The sequence below is a fragment of the Schistocerca americana genome, chromosome 4 (genome assembly GCF_021461395.2).
Source record: "Schistocerca americana isolate TAMUIC-IGC-003095 chromosome 4, iqSchAmer2.1, whole genome shotgun sequence".
In the NCBI taxonomy this organism is placed as follows: domain Eukaryota; kingdom Metazoa; phylum Arthropoda; class Insecta; order Orthoptera; family Acrididae; genus Schistocerca; species Schistocerca americana.
The window spans coordinates 138,146,032-138,164,839 of NC_060122.1; the positions used below are offsets into that span (position 1 = coordinate 138,146,032).

Genomic DNA, 18,808 nt, shown 5'->3' on the forward strand with positions numbered 1-18,808 from the left:
ACACACACACACACACACACACACACTCTGTTTCTACTGTTAGTCAGCAGACCATTTGATACTTCCTTACTTAATTATCCTTTGCCTGTAAACTATGCATATCGCCACAAAATGAAGCTGGTGCTTAGTATATCTTTTAGAAAACTTGTTGTGAGGCCCATTGGTGTGTATAAAAGATAGATGGAAATGAAACTCAAGCAAAAAGGATGTTTATCAACTAGTATAATCTGATGGGAGAATTTGGAAATTGAACCCTACTGAATCCAAGACCCATTTGGTATGGTGGTGGGTTAGGGAGTTATAGATCTCCTCTATAACAGGACTGATCACCAAATTGACAGCAATAAATATTACTTTACATTAGTAGAACATTTTGGTTTGAATACTGACATTTTTGGTTTTTTACTATGGTATACCCATTGTAAGAAACAAAAAAGTGCAGCTATGTTTTTTAATCATAATCATGCTGGTGTAGGGACCAACATCGGACCTGTCTCACCCATCATCTTCAGCAGAGGCTTGGGCTTTCTCAGGTTTTATTTGTCATAATAATGGTACATTATGCGACTGGTTTCTAATATCAGTGTTTTCTAAAAAATATCTCTTGTTCCTGTTCTTTTATTACACAAATTACAATAGCTCATAAAATAATTTAATGTTCTTCACAGCACTCGTATGGATTCATTCAGTGTTGTGAGCGACAGGCAAGGCTTTTCTTTCACTTCAGTCAATTCAATGGGACAATTGAACATCTGAAGATTGGTGATCCAGTAGAATTTGAGATGACATATGACAGAAGAACTGGAAAGCCTATTGCTAGTGCTGTTACAAAGATAGCTCCAGAAGTGGTGAGTATTATTTTTATTTGCTTTATTGAATACATCCAAGCATTCCCACAGCCTGAAGTACTGTAATATTTCAGGTTTTAAGTGAAGAACGTGTCACTGGCAATGTTACCACTGAGTTGAGGAGTGATGGGTCAGGAACAGATACACAGGGACGTATTAGCTATGAAAACCGTGGAGAATGTTTCTTCCTACCATATAATAAGGATGATGTTGAGGGTAATGTTACATTACGAGCTGGAGATAAAGTTAGTTTCCAGATTGCAACTAACCAGAGGTGAGTACATTTTGTGCTTTCCTGAATGTTTAAAATATAAAATTTCTTTGAATTCAGTTTTAGTCTATATATAGTTCTTTCTTTTGCATTAAGAATATTGAAATTATCTTATGAGCTATAAGTCACCCTCTGTTTATCAAACATCATCTGATTTATGGCAGGATTTTCACTCAGTTGTAGGTTAATATTCCAGCAATGATGTTGACAGTTATGTCATAATGTAAAATTCAGTGAAAATAAATAGACTAATGTCATCTTAACTGTTCCACTAATTTGGTTTGTTGAAGTCTGTAATCTCTATTACAGAAATGGTAACCTAGGAGCATGTCACATTCGTTTGGAAAATCCAGCCCACCCTGTTAAGTACCGCGGTGTAGTGTGCTCCATGAAAGAAAGTTTTGGTTTCATTGAACGAGCCGATGTTGTTAAAGAGATTTTTTTTCATTTCTCAGAGGCAAAATCAAAAGATGAATTGCAACTTGGAGATGATGTGGAATTCATCATTTTAACCAGGAATGTAAGTACTAAAGAAAAATATACATTAGATTTAAAATAAAATTTGTAGTTGATTTAATACAGCCCACCTACCATCTCCATCTCACATGTCTCTTCATCTTACAGTAGTACCAACACCCAATGTCCTCACATGTTATCCCCAACACCCATCTCACATGTCTCTTCATCTTACAGTAGTACCAACACCCAATGTCCTCACATGTCATCCCCAACACCCACCTTCAAGCAGTAAGTGTTGTGCTCCCTCCTTATCTTCCACCCCATGAACTTACAGTTAATTAGGCCCATGAGGTCCTCATCCATGATTTTTGTGCACATCACATGCAGTCACATTCTACACGCACTTGTCCCAGAGATCGAGCAGTTGAGAAATTCCTCTTGTTGAACTGTGTATGGCTCCCCAACTTCAGCACTGCTAACAGATCATCCACAGCCATTGACCAGTCACTTTGCTGTTCTGTATTAGTTCATACTGCCCTTTGGTAAGTGGTGAAGGACATATACTTTCGGGCATATTCCCATTTGGATCCACCTGTCAGATACATCATGAAGCAATGGATGTTAAAGCCAGCTGGATGCCTTACAGCAAACTGGCTCCGTTACAACACAAATCTAACTTCCAGAACATGGTAAAAATATGTCACTACCATTATTTAAAGGACTGCAGATGTTTCTGTCAAATAGTTGTCTAGCAAATGGCTAGTTCCATGCTGGAGCATAGTCATTTAGCCATCAGGGATAGGATCTGCCAATAATCTTCCAGTCTTCCATATTATTCAGGCTGGAGCCTACTGTGTTGTGAAAGGGGGGGGGGGGGGGGGCAAAAAATAGTCAAGGCATAAATTCTTATAATTTGCTTACCATTTCACGCCATCAGCAAAGGCACAGAACTCGATATGTAGAATCAGCAGGAAAGACAATGTGCACTGCAGTGGCTGTGCACAACAGTGGTGTAGGCCAAATGACGATGAAATATTTCAAGTAAATAGCATCTATTACCCATCAAGATCACATAGTTCAACAGTGAGTATAATAAGATGAGAAAGCAGGTTCAACATACAGCTCCAGAAGAATAAAACTTCCTTTTTGTATGGGGGGGAGGGGGGGGGGGGGGATTATAGCATGCATTAAACTTGGCTAGCAATACAATAGGGATAAAGTGCACTGTGACATGTTGTAACATTTGAATATTGAGTCTGAGAGACCTACATCATGTTATTTAACAGCATTTTGTATGATCGACAATACCCTGATTCATTGAGAAAATCAGTCATATTCACCCTCGAGAAAACTGGGAAGGATTGAACCATCACAAATAGCTATTACAGTGTAGTTCTTACTAGTTGTGCACTGAAGACAGTGGATTGAATTGTCAGCAGCTAATTAGTGTTGATTCCAGGAAACAGAAAACTTTTAAGTTGCCTTCATGTGTTCTTTACATAGCAGCCGCTCTACACTTTGTGCTAATACTCATGGAGGCAGCAATACAATAGACTTTTTCTCACTAGGCAGGAATATTTTTTTATATAGAAAAGGTCCACGGTTTCACATGGCAGTACAGTCCAGCAACTGTATGAAAAGGCTCTGGGGTTTTCCTCTCATTACAGTGTTATCACTGATATATCCAGGAGAGTGGTGTCCCACAGGGTAGCATCCTGTTACTTTTTTGCAATAACCACAAACATTACACCGTCAACAGCCAAGAGCTCTGTTGGTGCTCTCCTTTTGGACGCAATTTTTCAGTCTTTCACTCAACTTTTACTATTGAAAAAACTGCTTGTACCCTTAAGAAGACAAGTACCTGAGAGTGAGAGAGAGAGAGAGAGAGAGAGAGAGAGATTTAGTAGTGTATGTCATGTTCTTAATCGACCTGAACTGCTATTTGGGTGTGCCATTTTTTGATTCACAGATTCAGTAAAGCTCTGGATCATCATCTTTGATGAGAAATTCTCATCTTTGAAACGACCTAGATACTACATCTAAACCATCTCAAGGCAATAACTCTGAATGCTGTAAACATGTTAAAATTGCATATTGCCTGTTGATTTCTGTCTTTGGTTCTTTGGCTGACATTTGGTTGATAATTTTTCTGATTTTTAGCCAGCAGGACTAGCTGGCATTTTCAGACTCACCCGCTGTTGCTGGTGGTGTACTTGAGTCAAGCTCACAGCCACAATTTATATGTATGTACCTGTTGCAGTTTACTTCTCCCCTTGCTAAGTGCAACAATCATTTGCTACAGCACGGGAATTGAGAATCTGTTCATCTTAAGGCCATCTTCTTTCTTGTTGAAACTACTTTTGTGTTTGTGAGATTCCATGGCTACCACAAGTGGATGTGGTAGCTCTTCTCCCCAGCAAGAACCTCTGTCAGCAAACTTTGTTGTATGATTGGTCTTGTCCAGTGCTTGCTCTATGGCAGCAGATGTCTCCAACTGCCTCAGCGTGCAATACTATTTGTCCGGTGATTCTTGTGTCGGTGTTTCATCCAGTCATTCCAACACACTTTTCCACATGTACAGAGTATATGGTCTGTTTCCAACATTGCAAGTTGTCCTTTGGCAATCAGACTCTCTGAACTTGGTCAGTTTTTAAATAGTCTTTGTGTTGTGTTTGCACAGTACACAGCCGATTCTGTCCCTCGCTCTGGGCATGTATGGTAGAAAGGTCGTATCAGACATTTCTTCTTCCAAAATGTCATGTCCCCAAGTATTAGATCTGGCACCACATCTTATGCGACAGGTAGTGTACCCAAAACTTCCAGCTGTTGCTCCTTGTGTCCGCTGTGGCTCACGTATTTGCCCTGCGTGTGTTATGAGCACGTTAATCGTCCCTTATTTCTGGCGTGGGTGACAATTTGACAGTTTGTGCAAGTATTGGTCTATGTGCATTTGTTTTCAGTACATGCCGTGTCCTAGGTTGTATCCATAGCACCTGGACAGTACCACAATTAGTTTGCAACTCGCACTTTTTATGAAAATTGTGTGTCAGAATTACATACTATTTTATACTGAAGAGTTCGATTGTGAAGCAGTTCAGTTTTACTGGAGGCCATACTTAAGACTCCAATAAGAACTTTTGGAATGTTGACTGTACAATGAAAGTGTGGTAAAGCTGTCCTGAATTGGGAGTGCTGTCCTCTGTGATGGTTCAGTCTGATCAAATTGTTCATTGTAGTGGTTTATGTGCTTGGTGCCATCACATAGTCGTGCTGTGTGTGTCATCACCTGTTGTCATAGGACACTCTTTATTAGGGGCACGGGGTATCTAATGTGCCTGTTATTCAATAACTGCCTTAGTTATTGTTTTCTGTTTTGGATGATGTCACAAATGATGTAGTCTTATTGTCTTGTTAAGTCTCTGTTATTTGCCTGTCATGATTGTATCACAGGTGGGGTTCTGGAAGTAGTAGTGAATACTGCTTACTTAGGGGAGTGAAATGAGTCCTCTAGGGATTATGAAGCAGCCCAACCACACTGTTTATCACAATAAGACAAAGCTGAACTATAAAATAGGGAATGACACCACAAAGAGGAGATGCTGCACATGGAAAGTCTGAGATATGAATTGATTTGAGAGAAATACACTGATGCAGTAAAAACAATATAGTACTCAGCAGAACAAGAAGGAAAGGACAGGTTAGGGCTTGGGACTCTGTGGGGAATTTATTGAAATATGTAGTGTAATAAAAAATGGGAGAAAGGTCAAGAGCTGGTATTTCAGTTGTGATTGAGAGCTTTTTAAGACTGTCATTACAAATATTGGAAAAAATAGATCCACACCAACATGGAAATTAAAGGATCTATAATTAGTGTTGGAACATAATCGCCATGTTAAGCTGAAACGGAATTTTTAGAAACTTATGGATATAGTAGAGATTGTGGGGAAGAGCCAGAAGACCTAAATGTTCATACAAAAGAAAATTTGAAAGTATACTGTTGTGTTTATATTGGTGAGAGAGGAAGAGAATGAGTATAATGGATGAATGTACATCTTGTCCAAATAAAACACTGGACATATGAAGTTCTCTGTCTCATTTGTTTGTAAAAACATGATCTTGTATGTACAATATCAAAGTTAGATTTTGCATTTGTAATCACTCATTTTTTAAATTGAAATCTGTAAGGCGTCTTGTGTGACAAATGCTGTGAATTTACCTGATTAAGATTTTTCTATATTTTCACAGAAATTGGTATGTAATTACAAATTTACGAATATTGTGACTGGAATAAATGTTATGAGCTCTTCACTTTCTCATTGGAATGTTGTTGTTGTGGTCTTCAGTTCAGAGACTGGTTTGATGCAGTCCTCCATACTACTCTACCCTGTGCAAGCTTTTTCATCTCCGAGTAACCGCTGCAACCTATATCCTTCTGAGTCTGTTCAGTGTATTCATACCTTGGTCTCCCTCTATGATTTTTACCCTCCGCGCTTCCCTCCAATACTAAATTGATGACCCCTTGACGCCTCAGAACATGTTCTATCAACCGATCCCTTCTTCTAGTCAACTTGTACCACATATTCCTCTTCTCCCCAATTCTGTTCATTACCTCCTCATTAGTTACGAGATACACTCATATAATCTTCAGCATTCTTCTGTAATATTACATTTCGAAAGCTTCTATTCTCTTGTCTAAACTATTTATCGTCCATGTTTCACTTCCATACATGGCTGCACTCCATATAAATACTTTCAGAAAATACTTCCTGACACTTATATCGATACTCAATGTTAACAAATTTCTCTTCTTCAGAAACACTTTCTTGCCATTGCCATTGTACATTTTATATTCTCTCTACTACGACTGTTATCAGTTATTTTGCTCCCCAAATGGCAAAACTCATCTACTACTTTTAAGTGTCTCATTTCCTACTCTAATTCCCTCAGCATCACTTCGTCTAGTTCTACTACATTCCATTATCCTCGTTTTGCTTTTGTTGATGTTCATTTTATATCCTCCTCTGAAGACACTGTCCATTCCATTCAGCTGCTCTTCCAGGTCCTATGCTGTCTCTGAAAGAATTACAATGTCGTCACCAAACCTCAAAGTTTTTGTTTCTTCTCCATCGATTTTAATTCCTACTCCAAATTTTTCTTTTGTTTCCTTCACTGCTTGCTCAACATACAGATTGAATAACATCAGTGATAGGCTACAACTGTGTCTCACTCCCTTCTCAACCACTGCTTCCCTTTCAACCCCTCGTCTTTTATAACTACCATCTGGTTTCTGTACAAATTGTAAATAGCCTTTCACTCCCTTGATTTAACCCCTGCCATCTTCAGAATTTGAAAGAAAGTATTCCAGTTGACACTGTCAAAAGCTTTCTCCAAGTCTACAAATGCTAGAAACTTAGGTTTGTCTTTTCTTAATCTATCTTCTAAGATAAAGTCGTAGGGTCAGTATTGCCTCAGGTGATCAAACATTTCAGCGGAATCCAAAGTGATCTGCCCCGAGGTCGGCTTCTACCAGTTTTTCCATTCATCTGTAAGGAATTTGTGTTAGTAATTTGCAGCCATGACTTATTAAATTGGTAGTTCGGTAATTTTCAAAGTTGTCAGTTCTTGCTTTCTTTGGGATAGGAATTATTGTATTCTTCTTGAAGTCTGAGGGTATTTCGCCTGTCTCATAAATCTTGCTCACCAGATGGTAGAGATTTGTCAGGGCTGGCTGTCCCAAGGCTATCAGTAGTTCTAATGGAATGTTGTCAACTCCTGGGCCCTTGTTTGAACTTTGGTCTTTCAGTGCTCTGTCAAATTCTTCATGCAGTATCATATCTCCCATTGGAATATATTTTCACATTTGCCACACTTCAAAATCATATACATCATATAATTTGTAGAACATGGACTTACTGAACTTTTTACCTCTTGGAAGTTTGCTCTGTCACCTTTTCTGTTGTCAGTCGTGTCCTTTGTCTTCTTGCCACCAATAAACTTAACGAGTGCACACACTCAGCTGCAAAGACATTTTTATGCTATTTTTCATTTGTTCTGCCAGGTAACAACACATACTGCTTTTGAAATATACTGAAACTGTTCCTAGCAATTTGTTTTGTGACCAGATTAATACTCAGTACATTCAGGATCTCATTTATTATGTTGCCTCTATTACATCCATTTGCGTCAGTTCTCGCATTGACCTAAAGTTTGCTGTAAAAATTTGGGGAATGTCGTGTATATTTTTTTCAAGAGAAGTGTAGTGATAGGAGGTTATCTCAATTTTTCACCACTTAAGTGAATCTTACACATTTTTAAACAGGCCTTACTGTATTTTTGTGTGTGTGTGTGTGTGTGTGTGTGTGCGCGCGCGCGTTTATTACTGAGAGTCACTGGGATGTGACAAAAGTACATAAGTGACTAATATCACTATTTGCCTTTACAAATCCATTACCAGGTCTGCTGAAAGGGTCTGTCTATATGCCAAATCTGTAATCGTGTTACCACATAAGAATGTCAAGAAAATCCTCTTCTAGTTTATAAGTAACAGCATAATCCTCCAGGCAAGAGGCAGGTGAAAAGCTCTTTAGATACCACTTCTGTAGAGGAAGGAATACATCACTGTATTGTAGAATCATATTCTTTCTGTCAGGTAATATGTAGGCTCACAGAATGCAACAAGAAATTGATTGTTAGTTATGTGTATTTCTAACAGGAAACTTTCACGAGAGTTGGAAACGTGAACGATCTTTGGCTAGTATTTATCCTAGTGTTATTCCTACTGATAGCATAGGGAAGATATTGTCATAACAGGTGAATTTTTACTCTATGTGACATTGTTATATACCACAAACATTCCTGCACCATCCAAAAAAGGTGTAATCTCAATCTTGATGGTGAAAAGTAAAGTGCTGCCCTGCCACAATTTATTGGGCAGCTCCACATGTGTTTTAGTAATATTTCCATATTCATTCAAGTCTGTTACAAAACTTATCTGCGAGTGAGTATTAGGAATTTAAAAAAAAAAAAAAATTTTATATAAAGATTATAATTATGTAGGCATTGATGTGCCACATATACATGTTATGCATTCATGCACATTTTTGAGCTAATTTTGAAGATATATCTTTTCCTGTTTGGTAGCTCTTATAGGCATGTAATGTTAATATTTTTTGTAAAGGGCTGCAGTATTTTTTTCTTTCTGCTGCTTGTTAATAGAGGGAAGTCAGTCAGATCTCCTTGTCCACCCACTCTGCCCAAAAAAATTTCAGTTCCTTGTGTGCTCAATATCCTGTTTTAGTAGATAATGAACCTTTGTAATTGTGTATATGTCTTGGATATTTTCTTATGATCTTTGTCTGTGTAAGCTCTCTGTTTTTGTGACATTTGTTTTGGCCATTTTTTTGTTGAATGACGGTGTAGTAGTAAACTCAAGCACATTCTTCTTTGCGGAAGGGTATCATTTGCTTTTATTTCTTTACTTTACATCACTTACATTGTAACCACTGCTTAAAACAACGGTGACATAAATCTTTAATATAGTGCTAGGCAGAGAAATGGCATACACCATTTAACACTCATTCTTCATGCGTCAGTGAAAATATATTCAGCCATAAAAATCTTGACAACTTACCTAGTGATGTGATAAATCTTATATAAAAAAAAATTCAAACAAAAAACTGAAATCATTAACTTACCATTTGTATAAAAAAAGGTGATTTAAGATTAAACTAAAACACAATTGTGTAAATAGACGCTAGTTGCAGTATCTTGTACTGATAAACTGTTCTATAATTGTTATCTGACTGGTTTATTCCACATCATTGCGAGAGACTGTATTTATGACCCACAGAACATGAACATGATTAACCTTCCAGGTGGTCCTAATTCTTTTAGTTTTTACACTATTCCCAAATTATTTCTTATTTCTTTATAATCTCAAATTGCATGCTCTATACATAATGTCAAAGACCAAATTTATTTACATCTTACTCAGTTTCAATATTCATATTTCTGTCAATGCTGCATTTTATTAGATTTTAGTGTATGTGTGTTAAGAATGATTTTCTGATTAAACTTTTACTATCAGGGGAAAGAAGTTGCCTGTAACATCACACGACTGCCTCCAGGGACTGTTGTATTTGAAGATGTGGGATCAGAAGTGATGAAAGGTCAGGTGTTAAAACCCTTAGAAAGAGGTCAACAAATGCGTCACCTGAATGATCCACTTCCTGGACGCATACGCTACCGCGCTGCTGATCATTCAGAGGTTGAAATACCCTTTGGTGATAAGGACCAGAAAGGAGACTTCACTTTGAGGTGTTAAATTATGCATTTTGTTACAGACTTTGACAACTTATAAAGTGTGTAGTTTTATTCTTAAATCTTTTGATTAACTAATCTTTCTCTTCCTTGGTCCATAGACATGGAGACTGGGTGCAGTTTCAGATTGCAACAGACCGACGCGATCAGCTTCAGCGTGCCACAAATATTTCTCTGCTGGATGAGTCATTTGTAGTTTCTGGAGAACGTCGAGAGCAAGGTGTCGTGGCATCATTAAAAGATGGATTTGGTTTCCTTCGATGTGTAGAGAGAGATGCAAGGCTCTTCTTTCATTTCAATGAAGTTTTGGATGTAGACCGAGAAATATGTATTAATGATGAGGTTGAATTCACAGTGTCGCAGGTATGACAGAAGACTAGTTATAAACTACCTATTCTATACTCAATCCTGGTAGATGTCAAAAACCTATGTCTGCTGAATTCTTTCACATTGTACCTCATTTAGTTGAAATGTAATAACCAACAAACTTCGTATATTAATGTGATCTTCGATAACGATTATAAACATGCCCTTATTTTGTCTTTGTGTAGAAAAATAAGTGTATAAAAATGTGGACGATGGTTATCTGCCACGTTCGTTTTCAAATAATATTTTCTGAATATATTGCATTCTTTGGGTTACATTTCAGGAGCAGTCATCCTTTTCTAATGTACGACAAAGTGCGATTCGTGTGAAACATCTTCCACCTGGCACAGTTGAATTTGAAACTATCATAGAAAAAAATCTTAGTGGCACTGTCACAAAAGAGGCCCAAATGTTGAATTGGAATTCAAGAAGTCCCACAAAAGGTGGCAACCAGGTAAGTCATTCTCTAATTAGTCACTTCTTCTTCTCCTTCTCCTTTCCTCTTCAAAAGTTCTTTGCAAATGTTGATTTTATATTACTCATTGTTTTCACTCTTATTTTTTCTTTCTCTTCAGTCAACTACTGAAAAGTCTGGAGAGATGGGAGTTATTAGCTATCAAGCTAATGGTACAAAAAAGACTGTAAACTTCCTAGCAAGAGATTGTGATATAAAGAATTATCCAAGAGTGGGTGATAAGGTAAAAAGCTGAATAGTATTCATATTGATAGTGATGTAGCTATGCATTCTGTTCTTTTATAATGGAATAAGATAACTTGTTAAGTGACCTAATGCCCATTTTGATGGGGTAAAAACTTCTAGCATTTTGCTGTCTAATGTTACTAGGTCCAGCCATATTAATGTGACCACCCCCTATGTTCACTGTCAACATGCAATAGCCACTCACAGACGACAGGTGGCAGAACAAGCAGTGGAGGGTGTATAAAGTGTGTCAATGGAATGTAGAAAGCAGTGCAGTCGGTGACATAATGTAGAAACAGAGCGATTTATCTGACATTCAGAAAGTCATGATCATTGGCTTTCAGGCCAATGGTGGAAGCATTTCTGAAACAGCTAAGTTTGTAAACTGTTCGCATCCCGCTATGGTTAAAGTATTCCATGCATGGCAAAAAGGCGCGATCCAAAACCAGCACTGAGGCAACTGTGGTGCACCACAGTCCATAAAGGACAGGAGTAAACAACAGCTGCAGAGATGTGTACAGGCGAATAGACATGCAACTGTTCAGGCACTGACCTCCCAGATGAACCAAGGGGCTACCAACACGGTCACCTCAAAGACCCTTCAGTGAATGTTGCTGCGTACGAGCTTCCACAGCATGCACCTGGTTCATTTATCAATGCTGATTGCTGTTCATCAGCGACAAGGCTGGAGTTTGCATGCCAGTACCACAACTGGATGTCCACTGAGTTGGGACCGGTGGCCTTTTCAGATGAATCACATTTTATGCTCCATCAGACAGCTGGCCTTTTCAGATGAATCACATTTTATGCTCCATGAGACAGCTGGCCATTGGCATGTGTAAATGTACAACAGTCATCAGAAGGTTCCAGGCTGGATGAGGGAGCATTATGGTCTGGGGAATGTTTTTGTGGCATTCCCTGGGTGATATCCTCATTCTGGAAAGCACAATGGATCAACACAAGTATGTAGTTGTCCCAGGGGACCATGTTCACCCTAACATGCAGTTTGTTTTCTGTTGGCTCGATGCTATCTACCAGAAGGACAATGAATGTGTCAAAGCTCCCAGTGTACTTGCGTGGTTCGGAGAGCAACAGGATGAGTTAACTGTACTCCCGTGGGCACAAAACTCCCTAATTTAAACACTGTTAAGAATCTGTGGGACCTTCTCAATCGGGCTGTTCAAGCCATGCATCCTGGGCTGAGAAACTGAGTGTAGCTGGCCACAGCACTGGAGTTGGCATGGCTCTACAGCCTTGTCAGTACCTTCCAGGACATTGTTACTCTTCCTGCTTGTCTGCATTGCAAAAGGTGGTTATTCAGGATTTTGACATTGGGGTCACATTTATTGACGGTGGAGTTCTATATGATCGTCTCCACTTCTGACATGAATGACGAGTAGTACAAAGTGTATCCTACCTGAAGTGTGTAGTCCTACATGTGGGCTGTTTCTTTCCTTTTGTCCAACTAAACTCCAATATACTGAAGCTTTTACTGAAGTAGGTAGTTACACATGATTAGGTATTCATGTACATAATGGTACTAAGTGGCTGTGAAGAAAATAGCCCTTTTCAAAGTGCTATGGTTCACTGAGTAGTTGTAGTAAAGTTGCAAAGCCAGTAAGATAGTTGAACTGTTTGCATTGTGCACATTTTGTAAGTTTTATGTCATTCAATTCACTATTTTTGCTGCAAGTGACACTCATAATAGTCAGTAAATTTTATCGTGACAGAATTTATCGTAAGTTGAAGTAGCTTGGTCTCTTTTTAAAGTTGGTTGAGAAACCTCTTCTTTTGTCGCCATTTTGTGTGATAACTTATCTATAAAACCTGTAAGTTTTATCACTTTTGTGTTCATAGTTTTTCATATAGACATGGTGAAGTTGCCAGAAAACAAATTTGCTGCGAAAGTTAATGATTTTTGAACCCTTAATTCTCATTAAGGACATCTGTTCCATATCTGTGTTAACTGCCACTTGAAAGAACACCTTTTCCTGTACAAAATATAAAAATTTCCACAAATGTTTTTCCTGGAAGGTCTAAAATTGTGGCTGGAGTTTTGGCATGCAAATGATTATTGGGTCATTCCGGAGAAATGTGGTCATAAAGGTGAAAAATTAATGTTTACTAAACTTGGCACTCTCTCACATCAAACCGACACTAATGCTCTTCAGTTTAATTTTTTGCTATCAATTTCTCCAGAAGCAAGATTTTTTAGGAATATCTCTTGGAGGACATGAAGTATAGCATTCAACAAAAAATTGTAGAAATGTTTGTAGCCATATTTTCTGTCCTTGGTTTTTGAGGAGGAAAGGGGCATGTACGCAGTTCATCAGGTCAAATTGATGCTCACTAGTAGCATCATTGGTAAGTATTATACATTTTATGTAGGGAAGGATAGGAAAATAGCAATCAGTCACAGTTCAGTTAGTTTTTTCCTTATTCTTGCACATCCAGATTTCAGCCATAAATAGTCGTCTTCAGTGTAATTAAATTAGTTATAATCCAACAGACTCCCAGCAGTACATGTCCATATGCCCAGGCAAAAGGAATCTGCTTGATATGGATATGCAAGAATAGATAAAAACCAGTGGGATTCCGGTAGTTGCTGTTTCCTATCCTGCCTTATAATATTATACCCTCACTGTCCACAGGGATTCCACATGAAGTCAAAGTTGGCATTTTTTGTATGTTTGACAGTTTTCAGTACTGAATCAGAAGACTGCATGCTGCACCATTGTCTGTTGCCTTGGAAGAAATGCACTTGAATTACACATTCTGGTCTGTACAAGGACACTGATCCTGAAGAAACTATGGGGCCAAGCAATGGTGCATCACTTGAAACCAAGCAATGACCAGATGATTTTACTACACAGACAGCATCAGAATCTCTGTACTGATTAGTCACCACTTCGATTCAAAAAGTCAAACACAAGATTGTGAAACTAAAGTCTAGGGAAGTAATTTTACTGCTTGATTTTGCAGAAAATTATCCCTGTGTTGTACAGGATATTGTACCAGATGCTGTCAATCGTTTTCACTGGGAAAGTAGTCAAGCTACTGCGCATCCCACTTTTACCTATTTTGACAAAAATGAAGTAAAATAAAAAAAACATAATGAGTGATAGGCATAATACAATTGCTATTTTGTAAAAAGGTCCTGTATTTTCCGATACTCCAAAATATTGATTGCATGAGAAACTTTACTGGAGATCTGTAGAATTTGAGGGGCAAAAAGATTTTTTTGGAAATTTTTTATAGAAAAAGTTATTCTTAATGCAGTTATGGATCAGGTGTCCATACTCAAATGCAAGGGTTCAAAAATCACTCACTTGGGCAGCAAATTTGTTTCTGGATTACTTCATTCCTATCTCAAAAACTGTGAACCCAAAAATGACAAATTTACAGGTTTTATAAATGAGGTATCAGGCAATAAGGTAACAAAAGGAAAGGTTTCTGAACCAAATACCTACATGTATCAAGCTACCTCGACTTGGGAGAAATTTTGTTATGACAAATTTTATGGACAACTTTGAGTACCATTTGGAGCAAATATAGAGAGACAAATGACAAAGTTACAGCATGTGCATATGCATTATGCACATCTTGCTTTAGTTGTTTAGTTAACTTCACACCTGATTTGAAGAAAGTGTGAGATGATGATGTATGGACCATCTTTAAAACTAGGCCACTTAAAAAGAAATTACCCAAATATTTCATTGGACTGTTCACTTTGTTTCTTCGTTGCAGACAGATCGGTAAACTGTGTGTATTGATTTGTGATGTACCACCAGAAGTACACTCATTTTGCAAACACCCAGATTAATTTTAATATTGTTGAGATTCACTCAGCGATGAGTTTATGCAATAGTTCAATAGTTTAAACCCTACAGTAGGCAAATTTCTGATTTTCAACGTAATTGCCCCATAATACAGCCATTTGTTGAAAATATTGTGCTCAGCAGTTGTAATACAGAACCTTTCATTTCATCTGTGGTTTACACTTCCATGCATTTGACGTGTCACTAAAGGTTACTCCTAATTACTTCCACTTTTTACAAACTTCTACTGTTTATTTTCATGTGCCAACTTTCACACTTGTGAACATCACATGTGTTCGATTACTTCTGGGACTCAGTAGTGCTGGAATAAATTACTGTGATATTATAATTAATCTAGATACTAAGATGTTCAGAGTTCATTAACCTGACTATTGCATGTGAGATAGATTAGTTAATTAATAGATGTTAATAAATATAAACACATCAATTATTTTGTAACATGCATTTTCTATTTGACATGTTCCACATCTATGAGAATCTCTTTGCTGTGGCTACAGAATAAATGTCGAATCTAATTTAGTGTGTGTGATGTTTCCCGTTGGCTGTGGGTTAACATGTTAAACACTGAATTGTACCTTTTTATAGTATGTGTCTTCAGTAACCTGTTTCCTTTGTGTGGTCTCTTTAATAACTCACTACATTATTTGCCATTATAATTTTTTACATCCTTCTGTAACACCATAAATGCACTCATATTCTTCTCCTTTGTTTTTTGAACTACAGTACCTGTGTTCCACTTTCATAGAATGATATGCTCTGTATATACAGTTTTATAAATATCTCACATATTGTAAGGTGATATGCAAATGTTTAAAGGTAGATGTAGTTTCTGATAATTACTGATCTCATAGTTCATGTATATTGAAGCAGAATGTTTTTCTTGTAGGTGGACTTCAACATTAGCATGGTGAAACGAAATAAGGAACTTGTAGCAACAGATGTTCATGTTACAGCAAGGAGCCAATCAAAAACTGGATTGGGCCGTTCAAACAGTTTACCATTGTGCCAGGGTTTTATTGCCGCTCTGAAAGATGGATTTGGATTCATTGAAACTCTTGCTCACGATCGTGAAGTATTCTTCCATTTTAGGTATTTATTGTTAGTTTCACAGAACACGTCGTCAGTTTTATTTCGAACTATGAAATTTAAATTTTCGTTGGTCCATGTATTTAAAGCTATGCAGCAAATTTAGAGGCATAATTGTCATTGCAGCAACTTTGATGGAGATAATGCGACCTTGGAGATAGGCCTGGAAGTTGAATATAACTTGGCAACAAGGGGGTCATCAGGCAGCTGTCTTACAGCAGAAAATGTTCGCATACTACCGAAGGGTACTATTGAACTACCTCCAGCTCAGGGAGATGTATTGAATGGTATTGTCATTCGGCCCTTAAGGAGTGTGAATCCAGATCAGAGTCAGTATGCAGGACTCATTCAGGTATCTACTGAAGGAGGTGAGTACAAAATCATTATTTCATTTGCACATCTTCAATCATTGCATACAGTGTGATGATTATTGAACTACATGAAATAAAATCATTATAACTTCTGAATGGTTTGTGTTGGACATTCAAATTGCACTGTTGGCCATGGGGCATGCTGGGAATTAGTATGCACATGTGTGTGTGCCTTGTTGTTGTCGGCATTTCATTTGGATGGGTTTGTCAGTAAGCAACATTGGCACATTTGGGGCACTGAGAATTCGCATTTCACGGTCGAGAATTCTCTTCACCCTCAACGGGTGACTGTGTGGTGTGCAGTGTCCAGTCACAGAATAATTGATGCAATATTGCTTGTTGGCACGGTGACTACCAAATGACACGTGAAGGTTTTAAATGATGATTTCATCCCCATTGTCCAAAGTGACCCTGATTTTGACAAGATGTGGTTCATGCAACACAGAGCTTGACGCTATCATAGCAGGAGAGTGTTTAATGTCCTGGAGGAGCACTTGTGGGGACCACATTCTGGCTCTGGGTTACCCAGAGGCCACTGGCATGGACCTCAATTGGGTGCCATATTCTCTGGATCTGAACACATGAGACTCCTTTTTGTGGGGCTGTATTAAAAACGAGGTGTACAGCAATAACCCCAAAACCATTACTGAGCTGAAAACAGCCATTCAGAAGGTCATCGACATTTGTCTGCACCACATCACCGCCAATGATGGCAGACACATTGAACATGTCATAACCTAAATCTGAATATCTGTAGTGACATTTACATGTTGAATATAGGGTGTGCATCATGTGGTTTGTAACTAATTTTAAGTTGTTTTTTTTTTTTTCCATGTAGTTCAATAATTGTCACCCTATACATGTCAGTACTTTTATGGCCCAAGTTTACTCTCCACATTAATCTTCATCCAAACAATTGAGAGCAAAATCCAAAACTTCCCTTTTTAGCCTTTAATGCATTTTTTCCTCCCAAATGTGACAGAACACGGGAACTAGTGTGTAGCTGTGTGGCTTTTGTTATGATGCAAAGTACTGAAAAAATCTGTATGTGAGCCATTGATTTTCACAAGTATTTGAAAGTTGTGTTTATTTCTTACAAGCCTAGCATTAATGTTTCAAATATATATTTTATTTACTGGTAGGTCTATATGAACATGTGGAACAAAAGGTTAAAAAGTTGAAGTAGGCATTAATTCACTTGTAATATGAATTGTGTAGTAACTGAAATATACCTACAATAAAAGAAAACAAAAATCCTCAAATAATAAATATCTTCTGTAGCAGCCTCAGAAAAAGAGTAGTGATTTCATGAAATGGGGTCTTATTCCACATGGAAATGGCAGGGAAGTCTTCTACCAAGGTTTATCCAACAGACATAATTGACAAGTTCATGTATGTAATGTACTTTAAGGACACCAACACCACCACATTGTATCTGAAAATAGTGAACAGGTTGTTCCAGGGACTTAGAGGATAATTCACAACAAGAACAAGGGATCATGTTAAATCTTGCACAATTTGCACACCAGGTATGGAGATGTGAATGGCACAGTGAGTAGCTGATGCTCCTGAAATAAGTGTGCAAATAATTGGAGCTACTGAAGGCAGATGCACTCTTTACACATTCCATTCTGTGCAAGCAACTGCCTTATCCCATCTCTCACACAGTGTGTGCAAGCTGTCATGACACAAGATGTCCATACCACACCACATAACAACTCTGCAGGTGGTTTCTAACATTGTGTGCTGGGGGTCCATAGTTAACAGCTTATATTTTATTTATGGACAAGTTTGATAATAAATTACCACACTAACTACATATGGGCAGACAGAAATCTGTGAGCAATCATGGAAGCAGGGCATCAGGTTCGCATTAGTATCATTGTGTGAGGTATTGTGGGATACAGACTCTGAGGACTGTACACTTTGCAAGCAAACTGACATGTACTCTTCATCACGGATTTCTGCACTACGAGTCACCTATGGAGAATGTGTCCCTTGTAAAAAGACTACAGATGGGTTTGTGCACCTCATTTTTTACAATGCATACAACAGTACCTAGCAGAAGCATTTAACCAAGTTTTGCGTTGGTTGTGGTGGCGCAGTAGCATGATTCGTCACTTGCTTGACATTACCCCGGAGATTTCTGCCTATGGGGACATTAAAAAATGTAAATTTATTCCACTCCTGTCAAATGTGTGCACATTAAAGCAGTGTGTGGCCCATGCATGTGACCATATCTGAAGACAGCCAGATTTGTTGGCATGTACAGGTGGTAACCAAAGTGAGCGCAGTGCCCAGACAAATGACTATCTTAGGATACAGTGACCCTTATCTCAACAGTTAACAAAGGGATCCTGTAAAGTTATTTGCTATAACTTAATTAAATTTCTATTCCATGTAATAGTCAGACTGTGTTGTTATAAGCAAGCCTTTATTGCAGTTGTATGACACTTTCTGCAAGTTTTTCTTTTACGTTGGGCTGTGGTGGGCTACTCTTTTAGTTTAAACGACCCACTGCTTCAGACTGTTGTGTACTGGATAAGAGG

At 38.1% G+C, this 18,808-nt stretch overlaps 1 protein-coding gene across 1 annotated transcript in view; it reads left to right on the forward strand.

Annotated features, from left to right (window-relative positions):
- The window catches only part of LOC124613103 (cold shock domain-containing protein E1), a 70,414-nt gene that overhangs the window by 8,033 nt on the left and 43,573 nt on the right, over nt 1-18,808 (forward strand). Inside the window, exons 3-11 of the mRNA XM_047141697.1 lie at nt 669-848; nt 923-1,122; nt 1,429-1,639; nt 9,665-9,894; nt 9,999-10,260; nt 10,547-10,717; nt 10,839-10,961; nt 15,689-15,891; nt 16,015-16,256. Of these exons, the coding sequence (XP_046997653.1) occupies nt 669-848; nt 923-1,122; nt 1,429-1,639; nt 9,665-9,894; nt 9,999-10,260; nt 10,547-10,717; nt 10,839-10,961; nt 15,689-15,891; nt 16,015-16,256 (1,822 nt within the window). The remainder of the gene's footprint in view (nt 1-668; nt 849-922; nt 1,123-1,428; nt 1,640-9,664; nt 9,895-9,998; nt 10,261-10,546; nt 10,718-10,838; nt 10,962-15,688; nt 15,892-16,014; nt 16,257-18,808) is intronic.